Source organism: Betta splendens, chromosome 24 (genome assembly GCF_900634795.4).
Source record: "Betta splendens chromosome 24, fBetSpl5.4, whole genome shotgun sequence".
Classification (NCBI taxonomy): Eukaryota; Metazoa; Chordata; class Actinopteri; order Anabantiformes; family Osphronemidae; genus Betta; species Betta splendens.
The window spans coordinates 4,678,669-4,696,215 of record NC_040901.2 but is presented as its reverse complement, the minus strand read 5'-3'; the positions used below and the strand labels follow the sequence as shown (position 1 = coordinate 4,696,215).

General features: G+C 46.0%; 1 protein-coding gene across 1 annotated transcript; it reads left to right on the top strand.

Annotated features, from left to right (window-relative positions):
• The first annotated feature begins 2,668 nt into the window (after positions 1-2,668).
• calm1b (calmodulin 1b) lies at positions 2,669-13,386 on the top strand. The gene is made up of 6 exons (XM_029140399.2): positions 2,669-2,809; positions 7,190-7,220; positions 7,928-8,071; positions 11,029-11,135; positions 11,388-11,523; positions 12,309-13,386. Exons 1-6 carry the CDS (start codon positions 2,807-2,809, stop codon positions 12,335-12,337), a joined length of 450 nt encoding a protein of 149 aa, XP_028996232.1. The 5' UTR covers positions 2,669-2,806; the 3' UTR covers positions 12,338-13,386.
• Positions 13,387-17,547: the final 4,161 nt, after the last annotated feature.

Here is a 17,547-nt window from a genome sequence, read left to right as displayed (position 1 = left end):
TGAACACAATGCTGGCATTCTCTGAAATGCCACAGTCACATTATTGTTCAGCTGTGACGCGCAAATGAAAGTCTTTTCAGACTTTCATCCCTATTATACACCTGAGACGGGCCCTTTGAGAGCGCCTGAAAAACGGCGCTCACTCACCCGTGCTTAAAAAAAACTTAATGTGACTGAGAGACGCTAGGCAGCGAGAAAAATGCATATGTGCTTATGTAATAAGCGTTTCTCCTGCTGAACAGGGCGAAACATCAGACAAATTCAGTGAGAAGTCCTGATTAGTTCCAGTAGATTAACACATGAAGCAGCTCAACGTGAGTTAGAGTCACTTGACCTGACGAGAACGCAGCCGCGAACTCTGGACTGAGGTGCAGTGATTGGCCACGATGCGCTAAAACAATCGTAAAGTATTAACATAAGATGCGTGTGCTGATTCACATTGGGGGACGTTCGCCGTCGGCCCTAAAGGCGCGTTAATAAAAGCGAAAAGTGGAAAAAATATCGCAGGCATGTGCACAGCATTCGATTATGAAACACGGATCCAGTGGGCAGAGGGAGAAAAAAAGCCTCCTCTCCTCCTGAAAACAACCACAAATGGGGGCCACGTTGTGTTCTTGTCATTTTGTGGTCATTTTTTCTGTCTTTGTGATTGTTTTGCATCTTTTTACGGTCACGTTACACATGTTTAATTGTTGTATCTACTTTGTGTGGTCATTGTAGTCTCGTTAATATTAAAACGGTAATCTTTTGCCTTATAAACTCATCTGGCTGTTCCATTAAACAGAAACTGCATCAAACGTATTTTATTTGATTTACAGACGTTTATGTGCCTGTCAGAGTCTAGAAATGTGGCATCTCTCCTCTCTGTCCCCTGTTGATGTAAACAACTCTTTATCCACTGGGTGGTGCCTTGTGTCAGATGCGCCCTCCGTCAGTGTCAGGCTGGAGAGAGAGAGAGAGAGAGAGAGAGAGCGAGAGAATGAGAGAGAGAGAGAGAGAGAGAGAGTCGACAACTCACTGCGATACTATCAGCTTTGCCAAATTCTGCGTCGTCATTCTACCTGCTGAGCTTGTTTTCTGCTCACTATTAGACACTATTTTATCCAAAAAAAAGAACAAATGGCCTCTCCCTTTCCTAACCGCCTAAATAATTAGGCAGCAGCATTTACATGCGTCGTCCATAGTTAATGTAACGTAGGCCTGCCATACGCTGTGGCAGCCAATAGTAAGTCTGCGCACTTGCCATAGCAATGAAAACCTGTCGCATTTTCCTTCTTTCTCCACCCAACGCATCTATTTAATTATCAACGGTAGTTAAGCAAAGATAACACGTCGCTGAAGGGTGCGATCGTTCTTAAGTTCCCTATATTTATATTTATTATATATCCATCTAGTGCCACTGCCTGGTGCAATGCAGGTCCCGTGTAGCCAATCAACGAGTCCGACACATAGAGTATAATATTGCAGGTCTGCAGCGACCAATAAGAGACGCCATCACACACCAGTACAGCAGATTCTCCAGTGTCAACCGGCCGGCTTCCGACACTAGCGGTATCCTTCCGCGGTTGCGAACTAGTGCTATGTCAAAGAAATCCACCCTTCTTCTCTCCCCTCTCTCTCTGGAATAATGAGGCAGATGGATAGGTGGCAACTTCACAATGCGCCATTAGGGATTTTATGCAGTCATGTAGGCATGAAGCTCATTAATTATTGTTGTGGGGTCTCATATTAGTTTCATGCATTTTAAAGGCACATTCTACATTTTCTCCACCTGTGAGAATCAATCTGATGAAGAAAAGTGCTACATCTGGCAATAAACTTACAAAATGTATAATAAAACAGAATAACATCAACAACAGTGTTATGTGGTAAACGGACATAAATATTAACATTTAAATACTGCACAATATTCTCATCTCAACATCTATTTATAAAAACAACAAACTTAAATAGTTATAACTTTCGGGTGTTTATTAATCTTTGCCAGGGGTACGATGACATCTACATTTTATTTGACATTTCATGTTATTAATATGTGACGATAACTGAAATTAAGTCCACATTTCTGTCTCAAAAACATCATTGTACTTCTATTTAGATGACGATGATGATGAGTGGTGGCAGCTTATTACAAATCTTTGCTTACTATTTTTAATTATGGCATAGTTGTTGTTGCTCTGCTGAAGTATTAATTATGGCCCCAAAAGCCTATTTTATCATGGGTGGGTCACTTTATTGTTGCTTTCTCTAAGTTGGACTAAAAGTTCCCAAGAAAGTCTACCAAGCAACGAAAAAAAATCATTTCTTGGGAGTTTTTATTAGTTTGAGACATATAGTACTAGAAACAGACTGTGGTGAATAAAGCCTCAGTTGGGGAATTAAGTGGGGTAAATAATGTCTAGAAATCTACTATAGACCAACTGCAGTATGTGTTTATGCATGCACTAATCTAGTAATTTGGACAGTATTAAACTATTAAAACAGTATTGCTGATAACATTAAATGGCCACTGCACCCCCGGCCGTGCAGTGCAACATGACTGGAGGGACGGTGTCGGTGCACTGCAGGCGTTTTAGCCCCAGTGATTGACACGTCTCCTGCAGAGGAGCCTCTGCTGCTGCAACAGCCCTGAATTGAAATAAGGAAGTGAGTGATCAGTGCTAGCGTGGCGGAGGGATACACAGGCAATCCCCATTCTGGCCACGGCCAATATACACACTCCTAACCCGCCAGTGGAACTCCATCTAAGGAACGACCACACTCCTAGTCTGCCTCCACAGACCGACAAGCACACAACCCATCCGACATGGTACGTATCGTCATTCATTCTGTGTAGAAAGGGGGGAAAACGCGCTTTAACAGTAGCGGAGCCGCTTTTGCCACCAGCGCGGACCCCGCGTGGCTTAACGCTTTTCCGCATGTGTATTTACTCTTTAGCCGTTGATTGTTCTTAGGAGCTATTAGTATGCGTAGCGGGGACGGAAAACGCCCGCAGACCACATTTTAACGCTGTATCCAGTACGTGAGGTACGCGAAGCCTAATTCCGACCAGCCTTCGCTTTACGAAACGGGTTTGTGCATTAAACAATGTTCACCTTCAAAATGAGACCGTATTTCATCACAACTGCGCAATTCTTACAGCATTAGCGGTCCCCGGGCTTTGTCGGGTCAGGTAGCTGGTCCGTGGCTGCGTGGTGCAGATCGAATTAATTCTTGGACTTCATTCGGCGGTATCAGGATAACTAACGAGCTATTTTGGGTTATTACAGCATAATTATTAAGCCATACGTGCGTTCGGCTACATCTTACAATCCGCCTCGCGAGCGCAGGCGTGTTGGGAAGCCTCCCTGGCGTTATTTGAAACACAGCGGTGTCATATGCAGGTACAATTCTAACGTGTGTTCCAAACACACCTTCGCAATATATATATTCGCGTCTCTTCTTGTCTTCCGCCGCCGCCGTTCGCGGTCTCCCGTCGCCCGGGAGGAGAAGCGAGGCGGCTGCGTTCGCTTCCCCAATTTCTAGGTTGCACCATCCCGCCGCTCGAGCCGCGTCGCGCGCGCCCTCGGTACACGCGCTGGTGTTCCGCAACGGAAACTGACCATATTCTGTGACTACAAGGTTATGGCTGCGCTGCATCGGCCGGACTGCGAGGGCTACGGAAAGCCACAGCAGTTCCGCCTTCACTGCGGACTCTGAGGGTTTATCTTGCACCTGTGTTATCTATTTATGCTATGTCGGCTGATTTGGTTGCCTCTTTGCAAATTCGCGATGTTAAGCAAATGTGTTGCCCAAGTGAGTTGTCCAAGAAGCTTTTTGTGGAAGTGGCCACCACCGAACGTCGAGTGCTCCTGGGTTTTGTGGACATCCTTGTAAAAACTACACCAAATCTAGTAAAAATGAGAATATTACAGAGCTCCAACGTTAGATCATCACCTTCACATAAATACGCTAGCGCAACACAACCCCTCCATCAGCTACGTCACGTAACAAGAAGTGGAAACGATCTGGTCGTCCAAAAGAGGCCTTGGAGCTAACCCATTGATTATCAAGTGTTATAGATCATTAATGGCTTGTGAGAGAGTTGAGAGGCTGTGCACCCCCTCCCCCCACCCCAACCCCTGGCTGTGATCAGATGTCCCATATATGGCATCGAGCAGGTTCACGTTGCATCGCAGCGCAGTAATTGGAGTGTTAAGTGGAATTGTTGTGGAGCTGGCCTGCGTATCAGCGTTTGAAAAGTTGAGTCCACGGGCTTAAGCCCCTTCTATGCATCAATACACCCACTGAAGCGTAAAGAGCCTCCCCCATTGAGGTGAAAGTATCAAATAAGTAGTCGGACCATGCTAGGGCCCTATCCTGTTCCTGGTACGCTCTTGTTGGCTGATGCATGTTTAGTAACTTGAAGGACATCTGATCCGCTTCAGTGAATAATTTATATTCTTGGTTGCAACACCTAGGCCATGTCCCATGTTCCAGTGTCTAGGGGCGATAAAGAGCTTGTGGTGCGGAGGAGTACCCGGCCACCCACCACCGCCAGACCATATGGTGGACTGGCCTTGTCTGCAGGGCGTCGGGATACTGGTGCTGTTTACATCCACGCTCTCTCCCTCCTCCCCTCCAGACACAACCCGGACCTAAGGCCTCACAGTCTTTTGTCCAGCTTCAAAGAGAACAAGCATTCAACACTGTGCTGTGCTCAGTGCTCCTGTTGAATGGGAGTGTGTCTGTCTGACTCTTCATGCGTCGGCTTGTGTCATGGTAAATAGAAGTATGCATTTGTGTGTGTGTGTGTGTGTGTCTGTGACACACCCATCTGTGAGTCCAGCTGGTTTTGCACCCTTCACATGGAAAATATAGAAGCTTTCACAGGACTTGTTTGGCCTTCTCATGATGGCAGGTCTACTTTAAAAACCTGTGAGGCACTGCTAAAGAGAGCACACATAAGAACATTATAGTTAGTGTTAAGGCAAACCGTTTTGCATCCCATGTCAAATTAAACCTCTCACCAAGTGAGAACGAAACATATCCCTCACTGGGCCCGTGAAATGCCTTCTGCCTCCTACAGTCCTTTGGGGAGCGCATTGCTGAAGCTGGCTGGCCAGGCAACAGTGGGAGTGGTTGACCCACTCATGCCAGCGGCCGACAGCCAGAGAAGACCCCCCCCCCCCACACACACACACACCCAAACACACACATACTCACACTCCCAATCCTCTACAAGCTGTTATTAAGACAGGAAGCCTGGCAGCAAACGGGCCTATCCATAAGTCACAGTGGATGGTGAATCACAGGGAGTTTCCTAAGAACAGCATGCTACCTGTATTGAGAGAAAACAAGATACGGTAGGAAAAAAAGGTCTGGCAAATAGAAAGGGAAGAAAAAGGGATGGGCTGGTAGTGGGCCTGGTGGTGCGACAGCGCTGTAAGGCTTCAACAGCTTGGGCCTAAGCCAAGGGAGGATCCATAGCACTGAGTCACCAAACCCTACACCCAGTCCACTTAGAGAGACAGCAGGGGACAGAAAGAGACAGCGTAGATACAACAGAAGCAACACAGCATGACAAAGAGGGTGACTAGGGCAAGATAGGAACGAAGGCTCATCAGCAGGGAAATTAACACATGAAGAGAACCTAGGAGATAAGAGGAGCAGCTGAAAGTAGATACACAAGACTCAAAATATTTTTCAGACTGGGTGGCACGTTAGCATTGACAGGGCTGTTTTGTCTCCCGATATTTCCTTTTCTCGGATGGAAATGAAAACAGGAAGAGGGTCAGGGAGGGAGAAGAAAAGTGTGTTGTTGTGTGCGGAGCAGATTATTGAATGATATCAGCTAATTGTATGAGGGCTGCTGAAGTTATCCACGAGCCCCGCGCTGGCTGAATCGATCCGTCCTGTGGATGCCTGAATGAGGAGTCTTTTGTTTTTAGTTAAAGGTCAGCTTGTTGTGTGTCATGCAGTCATCTGCAAAATTTGATCTGGTCTAACTTAATCTAGTCGTTACGCAACAAATTTTATTTACTGACTTGACTTACAGGAATAAAGCAATTTCACTTCCAAACATGGCTATAATGATGCTCAAGTTTACGCAGTGTAACTGGATGTGTGTGTGTGTGAGTGAGTGAGTGTGTGTCTAAGACTAGATGGCTTTTACAAACAACTACACACCAATGGACGAGAGGAATGCGCTTTGAGGCAGAACTGGTTATTCTGACTAATTTGCAGGAAACATGGAAGTGGAAAGTATTGGTGTACGGGAAGAATGCCATTAAGAGCGACTGTGTGTGTGTGTGTGTGCATGCGTGTGTGTGTTCCTTTGTTGCTGTGCAAAAATGGTGCCACAGTGGCCTGTTAATAAAACAAACTTCCCTCTGAAGCAGAGATGAGGGAGGGTACCTGTGGGAGTTATTTGCACCACAAGCTGCATGAGCACATCACGGTTTCTTTGAAATCTGTGGCTTCTTCAACAAAGAAGCTTGATCCATCTATGTAAAAATGCCTGGCAGCACATCCTCGCTTCCAGGCCATTTAAAGCATGTGTGAGTCACTATCAGCCATTAGAGTCCTAGCTAGTGAAGAGGCTGGGAAGGGAACTAAACTGCTTCAAGGCAGCAGGCATTTTCATCATGGGTTCATCATGGAAAAAAATCCTAAGGTCATATATCCTGAAATTATCCCACCTATATAGTAATTTCTTCTGGTTTGGAAACAGCAACTTCATCCGTTTTATGACACTGTCTTGATGCCCACCAGTTGAGTTGCATGGTGGAGCCACTCTACTACAGCTACTAGTGTTTAAAAGGCGTCTGACTGACTTTTAGCAAATGTCATTATTGATTCTGTGCATCATTGGCATTTCATGGATGTAGACAACTGCTATGTTGGATATGTCATGTAAATGTTTAGGTACAAATATCAAAATGAGCCTTTTATTTGATCAACACTCCTAATAAGAGTCAACATGTCTACTGCAGCCTCAACAGTAAAACAGCTAAGGCCAGCGGTGATGGCGTTGCACCGAGGGCAGCCAACCCCCTGAACACTGTAGTTATTGTTGAGCTGTGCGCTGGTCGGTGGGTGGGGATCCTGTGGAATGTAATGACGCAACAGTTGGGCTTTGGAATAATTACCGTGTTGGGTAAGTTGTGTGTTTGTAACACTCTTCCTCCTCCTTTTTTTCCAACCACAGGCTGACCAGCTAACAGAGGAACAGATTGCAGGTAGGAACTGAGAAAATATATTCATTTATTTTTCACTTGCCCTCGCAGCCAAGTCCTTTTATCATATATTTAATGGCTACTGGTGGAGGTTCAGCTGGTTAGCTTGCATCACATAACAGGATTTGACACACACCCTCCTTTAGCAGATTGTTACCTAGAATCTATGATGAGTCAGGACCAAGTTGAGCAACAGCATTCCAGGTGAGGTTGTAAGACGTAAGATGCCCCACTCAGGTTTCCTGATAGGAATGATGTGGACTAACAATGGAGGCTACACAGCTTCTTCCTTGTCCAACCCCCTCTGTGGCAAATTATCTTGCTAAGGCTAATGTTTAATATTCCCTTTTACTAAATGAGTTTTTTATGGCCTCTAGGATAAAGAAATGTCTCGTAAAAAGTACTTACAGTGAACGTTTTTTTACTGTTTCTGCCTATAAGTTCTCCTCATTTTTGTTCTTTCACAATTTGAGATAAGATCTTTTTGTGGTTGAGTTCACCGCATGTACAACTTCAACTTTAGTTCCCATCCATCTAGGCCAAATTACAGACAAGCATGAGCCTGATGAGTTTACCCAGCCCCAGCAGTCATGTCGCAAACAAGAATCAATTAACCTTTAGGACCTGACTGCAGCATCCTAACACAACCCCTTACTGTCTCTGCACAGCAGCATTAATCTAAGCTCTGATTTTCATCTCTACCCCTGCAGAGTTCAAGGAGGCTTTCTCCTTATTCGACAAGGATGGTGACGGCACCATTACCACCAAAGAGCTTGGCACAGTCATGAGGTCGCTGGGCCAGAACCCCACAGAGGCTGAGCTGCAAGACATGATCAATGAGGTGGACGCTGATGGTAAGCATTACACTTGATCATAAAGTACCAGCATGATTCAAGTTTGTTTTGAACATCCGCATTGAAACTCTGCACCTGTAATATCACTAAACATAAGAACATAAGATGATTTTTAAAAAGGAGGTCCTTAATCATTTGACTACACTTCCTGAAATGTCACAGTCAGTATTTAGGCCGATAATGTGTTCATTATGACATTCCTGCAGAAGGCACTCTTAAGATTCCAGGCACGGCTTAAATCCTGGCTCTAGTGTTATAAAACCATTGAAAACCAATCAGCATTTTATTGCATTAGCTACGTGGTAAAACCTCTGTTACAAATGGTCGAGGGATTAGATGGAGCATCCATTACTGCCCCATCTTGAAACACAGCAGCTGTGTCCCTCCCTTTTTCCTGCCAACTGTCAACCAACTGTCCAAGCCAACTGTCCAGCCAGCTTATTTTCACATGACGTGTCCTTCTGTGTCAGCACTTTAGTCACTGTTTGTTCAGCTCCATCACAGCTAACAATGATGATATGGATGTGCAGGAGGTGCTTGCAGTGGTGGGACGTAGAGCAGGCATTGTCAAAAACTTGTCAGCGATGGTGCCAAATGCTGAGCGCCATAATTCAGATTGTGCTATTTGCCTCCTGCCCTGTCCACTGAGTCTACTCTGCAGCAGTGAGTCCCAGGGGCACTGTGATTGAGAGCGAGAGACAGAGAGAGTGAGTGATTAAAAGACAGACAGAAAGAGAGAGGGAAAGTTGGCAAGTGGCTTTCCAGCTGGCCGTCCTTGGGCAGTAGCATCGAGGATGTTGGCTGTCAGTGAGGCCTTCACCCCAGTGGTGCTCTGTCAGCTTATAGGATTTTGTAAATGGGACTGTATTGATCAGGGAAAATCAATTCCACCGCAGCTTGGCTGCCACTTTATTGAAACGTCCTCCCACCATTTTCAGCATCCCTCCCCCTTTCCTTCAGTTACAAGCAAGAGCAACCATACACACACACACCCTCGATCACTAACATCCCCTTGTTCGCCTCTGCCTCCCTTGGCTGATGCAATCTAGGTCAGACAGCAATGAAGCTGGTAATGGAAAATAAAAGTGGTTACATAAGGCCTCTTTGCGCTTTGCACATCCAGTACCCACATCGGCGGCCATGGGATGTCATCTGGCCCATTGTAAATCAGCTTTATTTACCAAACAAGGCAGCTATGGCAAAGAAAGGAGGAGAGGATGGAGAGCTTTAGATAAAGAGCTGCTATAAGAAATAGTCTCGTAGTGATTTTATTGTAAAAGCCACGCTGCAGATTCGGAACAGCATGGATTACAGTATCAAGTGATTCACTGCTGTTGATTGCACAGACACCCTCATCGGGTCACAAACTAATCACACATGCCTGAGCTGATGGTATGGGCAGACTGTAACGATGTAAAACATGTAAAAGAAAATGAAATCATGTATCAGACAAGATTAAACTATTTAATTATGGGTTATGTAACAGTATGACAAAAGTACCAGCTTTAGCTGCAGCTCATTGCTCGTCATCACTACACAATCCTACCCATCCTTCTTGTCTCAGAATAGAGGTTGGCTTTGTGATGCAGAAAAAATGATGACCACACACACGCGCGCGCGCCTCAGCCTTCTATAGTTTGCGTCAGCATCTCTTATGTGTAATCGCACCATCTCCCACTCGGTTCACTCCTTATATTCTTTCCTCTTCACATCTCCCTCATCTCCATCTTCTTCTCTTGCGCCCACTCCCTCCCTCTTGGTCTTTTTTTTCCTCTCCCTCCCTCCCACCATTTTCTATCTCTCCCCGCCTTCCATTCTCCTATTCTTCATGGCTCCTTCCACCCCCCACCCTTTCCTCTTTCCTCCATCACAGCAGCTGGCCTGAGGTGGAGTGGTGCAGATATCACTCGCTATGTGCCCTGTTTCTATCAAGTTGTTCTTCCCCTTGAGATGATGGCTTTCCAGTTGTAGTCCTGCTCTTCTCCGTGACAGTGGCACCCAACCCCCCCAGTAGCAGCTTGTGCTCCCTTGGAGCTGCTGGTGGCCTATGTGTGTTAGATAACAGGTCCTTAGATTTTTACCCGGGGCTATAAGATCCCCATCTGCCCCATCACAACACAGATCTCTTTTCATTTCAAATACACACATTTAATCTGTTCTTCTGTCCAATTCTTCTCCGAGGCATGCTCTGTTATTGCTTAAATCTGCATACAGTTCCTTGTGCTCCATCCATCACACCCCAGGACTAATCCCCTGTCCCTGACCTTCACCTCAGTCAATCACAAATTTCAACTCTGACTGTCTGTGCCTGCCACAAACATGGTTTACTTCCTTCTTTCTATGGTTGAGCCGCTTCTGCTAATCCTGTTTTAAAACTGCACCAAAGATATTGATCCTATAGCATCAACACACCAGCTGGCATTAGTAATACCACCCTCACTGACCTTTTCTGATGGACTCTAGGATAACGCTACTTCCCTACTTCCTCTGCTACTTCACCCCCCAATTACTTTCCAGCAGAGGAAGCAGAAAAATCTTCCAGGTTCCTTAAAGGACAAGCTACACAGTATACTGTACATCTACATTATAGATGAATGGCCGTGGGTTACCCCCCCCCCCCCTTGCAGTCCTGTTGCCTGTGTATAACATATGCAACTCCAGGGCTTCCCGGAGGAAAAAAAGCAAAATGCAGAGACACACATACAACCCCCACAAAGGGAGGTGTATAGTGAAACGATACGCAGGCTGCTTCCTCTTCTGCTATGACTCATGTCCTAAGTTGCATAGTCACAGGACAGCTCAAGAGATTGGCTATAGCTCATACAGCAATGTAAATTCACAGGAAAAAATAGCTTTTCATCAGCTAAGTGCTTTGTTATTTCTGCTCATCCGAGTTTGCTTTTGAGTTAATTGTAGTTTTTGCTGATTAAATGGTCCTCATTGATCACCTATTACAGGTAATGGTACCATTGACTTCCCTGAGTTCCTCACCATGATGGCCAGAAAAATGAAAGACACAGACAGTGAGGAGGAGATCCGCGAGGCTTTCCGAGTATTTGACAAGGTAATATTTGAGTCTTTGATTAGATGGTTGTATTTCTCTGTAGTCCAAACAATTGTCTTTATATCTATTTTAAACCTTTTACTTAAAATGACCTAAAAAATAAAAGTCTAACATAACCAAGTCCTCGATTTCCAATTTTTGCTTGCTTAACAATGACAGCTGCCATGCCAGCTCAGAAATCTGTCTGATAGGAATATTATTATATATGTATTTGTATGTGTTTTGTTTTTTGATCCCATGCTGTGTTTCCAGGATGGAAATGGCTACATAAGCGCAGCAGAACTCCGTCATGTCATGACGAACCTTGGAGAGAAGCTAACGGACGAAGAAGTGGATGAGATGATCAGAGAAGCAGATATCGATGGAGACGGACAGGTCAACTATGAAGGTACAAACAAACTACATGTCTCGAACCTACTTGAGGAAGCACAAACCGAAATCTCAAAGTGCACAAATAGCTTTAATTTCTAGGCCACCACAGAATCCTTTATTAAAGGGGGGGAGCAGAGTATTCATTTTCCAAGCTTTGTATTTCTCTGAGGGCTACTGAGAGACACGCCAGCCACACATATTAGTTATTACATAGGAGGTATAGAGCTTGCTGAAACAGAGATGGGCAAAACCATCCTTCTGTGCTATCATCTGCACGTCAGAGCCTTTCACTCTCCTCTCCCTCTTTCTTCACTTCCTACTAGTATTGGTCCCTCGGCACATTACATGAGAGCCTGTGCTCATTTTCTCGAAGGCTGTTGATACATTATGAACAGTCCATAAGTCTTGGCTGAACAGTGCCCTACTTCTACATCCATCCAATTATACCACAGAACATATTATATATGATATGTTCTCCAGGGACAATTAAAGCGTCCTCTTGTTTTTCTAATGTGTCTTTTATCTGTGTGTGTGTATGTGTGTGCATATTGCCAACACATTGTTTCTCAACTGTAAGCACAAGGCATGAGGTTTTTAATCAAATGAGTTTAATGAGATGAACATGGAACCCATTTGGAAAGGGGACACTAATTAGGATGTGTGTTCCGAACCTGTTCAAGTTGATTAAAAAATTAATAAAGCATTTACCAATTTAGCAGGTGACTGCTCTTTCTGGCAACAGGCGGTGCCAAAGCCCTGAACCTGATGTCCTTATTGTTTTTTTTTCTCTCCTCTCTGCAGAGTTTGTACAGATGATGACTGCAAAGTGAACCTCGCTCGCCCCGCCCTGTCCCCTCTTAGAAGAAACAAAAAAGAAAAAAAAATCAAAATGTTTTACTTACCTCTTGAGAAAAAAAATGTTCATTTATTCATACTGTTTCTGTATAGAAAATAATTGAATGTTGAAATAAAATATCCTTCTGTCTACAGAGGAAAAAAATAAAAATATACAAAAACATCTGCATGAAAATGATGGTTAGTGACCCTGTCCCCTCCCCCCAGAGATCAATTTAGCATCAGTACTTAACAAGTAAAGATAATAACAAACCCTGTAACTGCTACCTTCAGACTAAAGCAAAAGCATTTGGCGAACTCCTTCCAGTTCCATTTGCTAGTGGTAAATGTCTGGGCTGGCCATCTCTTCTTTCTCTCTGTTTTCTGTTCTTCATGCATGCAGCTTGAGACCGGAGCACTAACCCCCCGCCCCCTCATCCTTCCTCCGGGCTACCAGAGCGTGCTGATTCCACTATAAGCTGTCCTCTTGTTGGTTTGGTACAGTTTTTTTTGTATTTGGAGAGGAGCCCTGTACTGTTAAGATGAGAGCATATACCAGGTTCTAGCTCAAGCATTAAAGTGGAATGGGACTTAATTGTATGCTAGATAAAAAGTGAAAAAAAACAAAAACAGTGTACAAAAAATACATTTTCAAATGTCTGGCATGTTCTTTTGTTTTTGTTATGTTACTTGGATGGCCATCTTAGTAGTTGTGCGTCCTACCCTTTGGAAAGGAGGGTTTGGCTTAAAGTCTTATGGTGAGCTTTCCGTTAGTTTTTTTGTTTTATTTTGTTCTTTCACTGAGATGGAGTGTCTGTCCTCTTTTCTTGCAAGAGAGAATCACTGGCCTTCACTTTTCTTTTTCTTCTGTTTCTCAACTCAGATAAGAGTGTAGTGGGGGTGTGTGCTGTGTTCGCAGCTCATGTTGTTGGGAGCGTCAGCGCACCAGTCGTCACAGCTGTTAATCTGAGTTCAGTTTACATTCATTCCAAGTTGTACATGCTAGTCTTTTTTTTTTTTTTCAAATAAAAGACCATGAACTTTACATTACGTCTTATGTCATCTTTTCTCACGCTTCGATCTGTAAGCACAACAAGTGTGCGTGAGTTGACGCTTAATCACCTCTCCCATGTGCAGCGGTGGGTGATGGCGGGCACAGGAGGAAGGACTCAGCGTGTACTACTGTGCTCCATTACATGACGGTGAGGCTGTGGAGAGCGAGAGCCGCAGACAGAGATGGAGAAGCAGCACACAGTGTTTGCTCTAACACTCAGCTGTGGCCGTACATACACATCTATGACGCCTCTCCTCCCCTCTCTCTCTCTCTCTCTCTCTCTCTCTCTCTCTCTCAAGACCTAGCTGGTTGCTAGGCAACAGGAACATGCTGTAACTGGGATGTTGGGTTCTTTTTTTTTCTTTTTCTTTTTTTGAAAAGGCAAGTGGGAGTTTGAATAAACCCTGCTGCTTCTGTCGATGAGTCCGCGTTGGCTTGTCCTAGTAAGGCAAAGCAGGCTACGGCGCCGCTGCCGCGTGCGCCTTTTAGAACAGCACCGATACGGAACGCAGGCATGAAGGTCATTCCTAGACATCAAAAAACTAAAGTAAGGGCTGGATTGTTTTACTATATTTGGGCTGTAATTTAACCATGTTTGGGGGTTGGAGCGAAGGTAGACTCAAATGACTCTCCACCCACCACACAGGACATGATCTAGCATGAACCAAGCATTCTTTGCATTCCACATATACCTGCTAGATCTGTAGCTGTTACTCCGAATAGGGAAGATGTGGGTCGCCAGAATCAAAATGAACATCCTTCTAGTAAGATGCTTATCATCTGCAACTACAGACATCACGTTTTCAATGAACATCAAGCCACAAGCTGCACTCGGCCGTCCCTGCGTTTGCCCCTCCTTGCAGCACCAAAGCAGCCAATCGGAGACGTCTGGGAAGTTGAGTGACAGATGGGACCGAGGCAGCCCTGCTCTGTATTACCTCAAATGGTCAGGTGCACAAATAAAACACATTTAAAGGAAAACAGCAGGAGAGTTACGCTGGGAGTGGATCTTATATGCATGTGTGTCACGCTCACTCATTTCCACTATCACTCACGCTCGGCTGCAGACCATGTACAGTAGAGTCCAGTCCAGCTGACAGCATGTTTTTGGAGTGTGGGAGGAAGCGGTTACTGGAAGTCCCAGTAACTGAACCCAGGTCCAGGACCGCTGACCTCTACAACACTGGGCTGGTGGTCAATTAACCAAGCACCTGGCTGAAACCTGCCCTCGGAAGTCCTTTGAAAACAACTATGGGCGCCTTCCTCTACTATAACACTGTGAGGCTGCTAAGACGCATGAGGGGGACTAACTCATATTCCATGAAGCCATGTCTTACACAAATATGATCTTGGCAGCTCTCGAGCCCAGATGCTACGAGCTAACACAGTGTGACTAGAGGTGTCTGGTATAAACAGAGCGCCGGTAACGCAGGAGCTGCCTTGTTTGTGCAGAGGAGTGGCCTCTGTTTGGTTTATTGCCACAGTGGCCTGAAAACTGTTTAAGATAAATAGCCCCTATTTAGTTAATGGTCTAACAAAAGTGCCTGTGGCACCAAACGGGGGCAGGTTTAAGGACGAACAGACACCACGTCCTTCCTCTGTTGTTTGCTAAGTCAACAAAGGTTGGCTCTTTTTTTAAAACTTTTTCCATTAGTGAACACTGACATTGTTTTCTCTCCATAACATTAAATAAACCTGATGTGATTTGTGTCTGATTCCTTGTAGAACAAGCGTCCACATTTTTTACTAAGCTCATTGTCTATCTGCCCATAATGAATGACATGAATTAGTTCTACAAATAAACTGTCCTTTATTGGAAAAGCCTGGTGTGAAATATTTTAGAATTCACAGCCTTTAATAATACAGCGTTCAATATCCACCTATCAGCCCCCACACACACACACAGGGAACCAGCCAGTCCCAAGGTTGGTGGGCGTGGCTTAACGCCTAGGCTGCAGGTCTACGGGCGTTCGGCCTCCGGGGGGTGGGGGGTGGGGGGCGGGTGGAGGAAGGGACACCTGAGCACCCGGGGGGTTAAATTAGAAACATGAATATTTCAAGTGTAAATGAAGCGGCGCAGTGCGGAGGCTGTAACGTGAGATGGGTTGAGCGGGCACGAGTATCACATGTCAGCGCCCCTGGAAAGAACGGACAGGCCTTATATGTGTGTGTGTGTGTGTGTGTGTGTGTGTGTGTGTGTGTGTGTGTGTGTGTGTGTGTGTCATGGAGCCGTGTTTGTTGGTGTGGTGTCCGGTTGTATTAGCAAGTTAAGGAAGTGGACGAGGTGAGCTTTGAGGAAGCTTCTGGTCCTTTCCACCATCAAACGCATATGTGTGTGTGTGTGTGTGTGTGTGTGTGTGGAATCGTGATCTACTTTAAAGTTTCTTGGCGTGTTTCGTGCACGTGTGACCCTCACGTGTGACAGCACGGGGACCTTCCTCCCACACCGTCACCGTCGCGCACCGTTCTTTTTTCCTCAAATTTAAGCTCATTCCTTTAAATCTGCCCGCGTCGTGCGACCGCCGCCCGAAAAGCGGAGGCGCCCCCGGTAATTAGCTCGCGTGGATTTAGCCGTAATGTTTTTTGCAGCCTCGCTGCTTATTACGGGCCTCGGAGGGTCGCTTGCACCGGGCTGCGCTAATGACGACTGTAGAGGTGATGAAGGGAAGCACCGCGGGGGGTTCGACTGTTCACGCTCCTCACACTCTGCAATGCAGCGCCCCCCCAACACACACACACCCATCCCTCCTCCTTTGCACTACTCCTTCACTCACTAGCAGCATCCCAACAATCCCAGCTAAGCCCCCCCCCTAAATCAGCCCTGGTGTCTTTTCAATTACTTGCAGCAGCATGGGTCTTTCACTAAGTCTTTCTCCCGACCCTCTAATAGCTCCATCTCTCACTTCATTTTTTTTCCTCCTTCTTCCCTTCGCCTCGATTCCTCACCCCGTCTCCCCCTCGTGTCCTCGCCCCCCTTTCCCCCTCATTTACCTTGCTCCCTCGTCTTCGCCTGCTCCATTTGTCTTACAGTACATTTTCATTTTTATGGACTCCAATCACTTTTTCCTCCTCCTCCCTCAGTTCCCTTCACTGTGTCACCGTCACCGTCTTTGGGCTTTTCCTCATCTGCGCCAGGCCTTCCTCTATTTACCTAGAAGAATAGGCTCATCCATCTTTGATTGTTGTGAAATATTACGGCGGTGTCACGACAACCAAGCCTCCCCGAACCTCATGCAATATTCAGAGGCGATGATATAAGATTCCTGCTAATGAAAAAAACAGCAGGCAATACAAACAGCCCTTTAATAAGAGCCTGCTCCCTATTGAGAAGCTGGCTGTGGCCGGCGGCTGAGACATCCCGTACATCAACACTGGGCCTCTGGGGTGAAGGCACCAGCTCCGTTGGACCTGTTTGCAACTTAATCCACATAAGCCACCTTTATTAACATCATAGGAACAATCTGCAACATGCATGTCCTCACGCTGTTATGCGAGAGCCCGCTTTGAAATATGTATTGCCCAGATGGGAGACAAAGGACCGTCAGGCTTAATGGTGAGAGGGGCCGTAAAAGCTTTATGCGTCCCCCCGCTCGGGCTTCAGATATCACCTTCTTCCGCAGACGCAGCACATTTAAATGCATGCATGCGCTGTATGCGCACACACACGCAACGGCCGTTCACACGCAGGAGGCAAGAGGAGGGGCGTGGCCGGGGACCGCTAGCAGGGAAAGCCTCCCGTCCTGAATTGGAAAAAAAACTCGTGGAGAAAAAAAATTCAATGCAGAGAGGCCAGAGATCCATAGAGACAGGATGCAGAAGAGGGGAGAGGGAGGTAAAAACAGGGAGATGGAGGGGGGAGAGGCGGGTGAGGGAGAAAATGCTGAGCTGGGATCCTCCTGCCAGGGATTTCCTCCCTCTGATGTATTTCCCCCTCTTTTTTTTTTGAAACTTCATCTTTGCAGCGTTCAGTTGCGTATTCCCTGCCACCTCCCTGAGCGCTGAACACCGTAACACAGCAGCAAAGGTGCGTGTGTGAAGCTACTGAGCTACGTCCTGCCCCGCGCGAACCCCCGGCCTGGCGCCGAAGGGAAAGAGAGGGTGATGAGGAAGGGCAAGTGAAGAGGGGGGCGGTGGGGGCGGGGGTGAAGCGGA

Coding starts and splice junctions, on each gene's coding strand:
- calm1b (XM_029140399.2), top strand. Junction 8,072..11,028: donor CAATGAGGTGGACGCTGATG/GTAAGCATTACA, acceptor CACCTATTACAG/GTAATGGTACCATTGACTTC. Junction 11,136..11,387: donor CTTTCCGAGTATTTGACAAG/GTAATATTTGAG, acceptor CTGTGTTTCCAG/GATGGAAATGGCTACATAAG.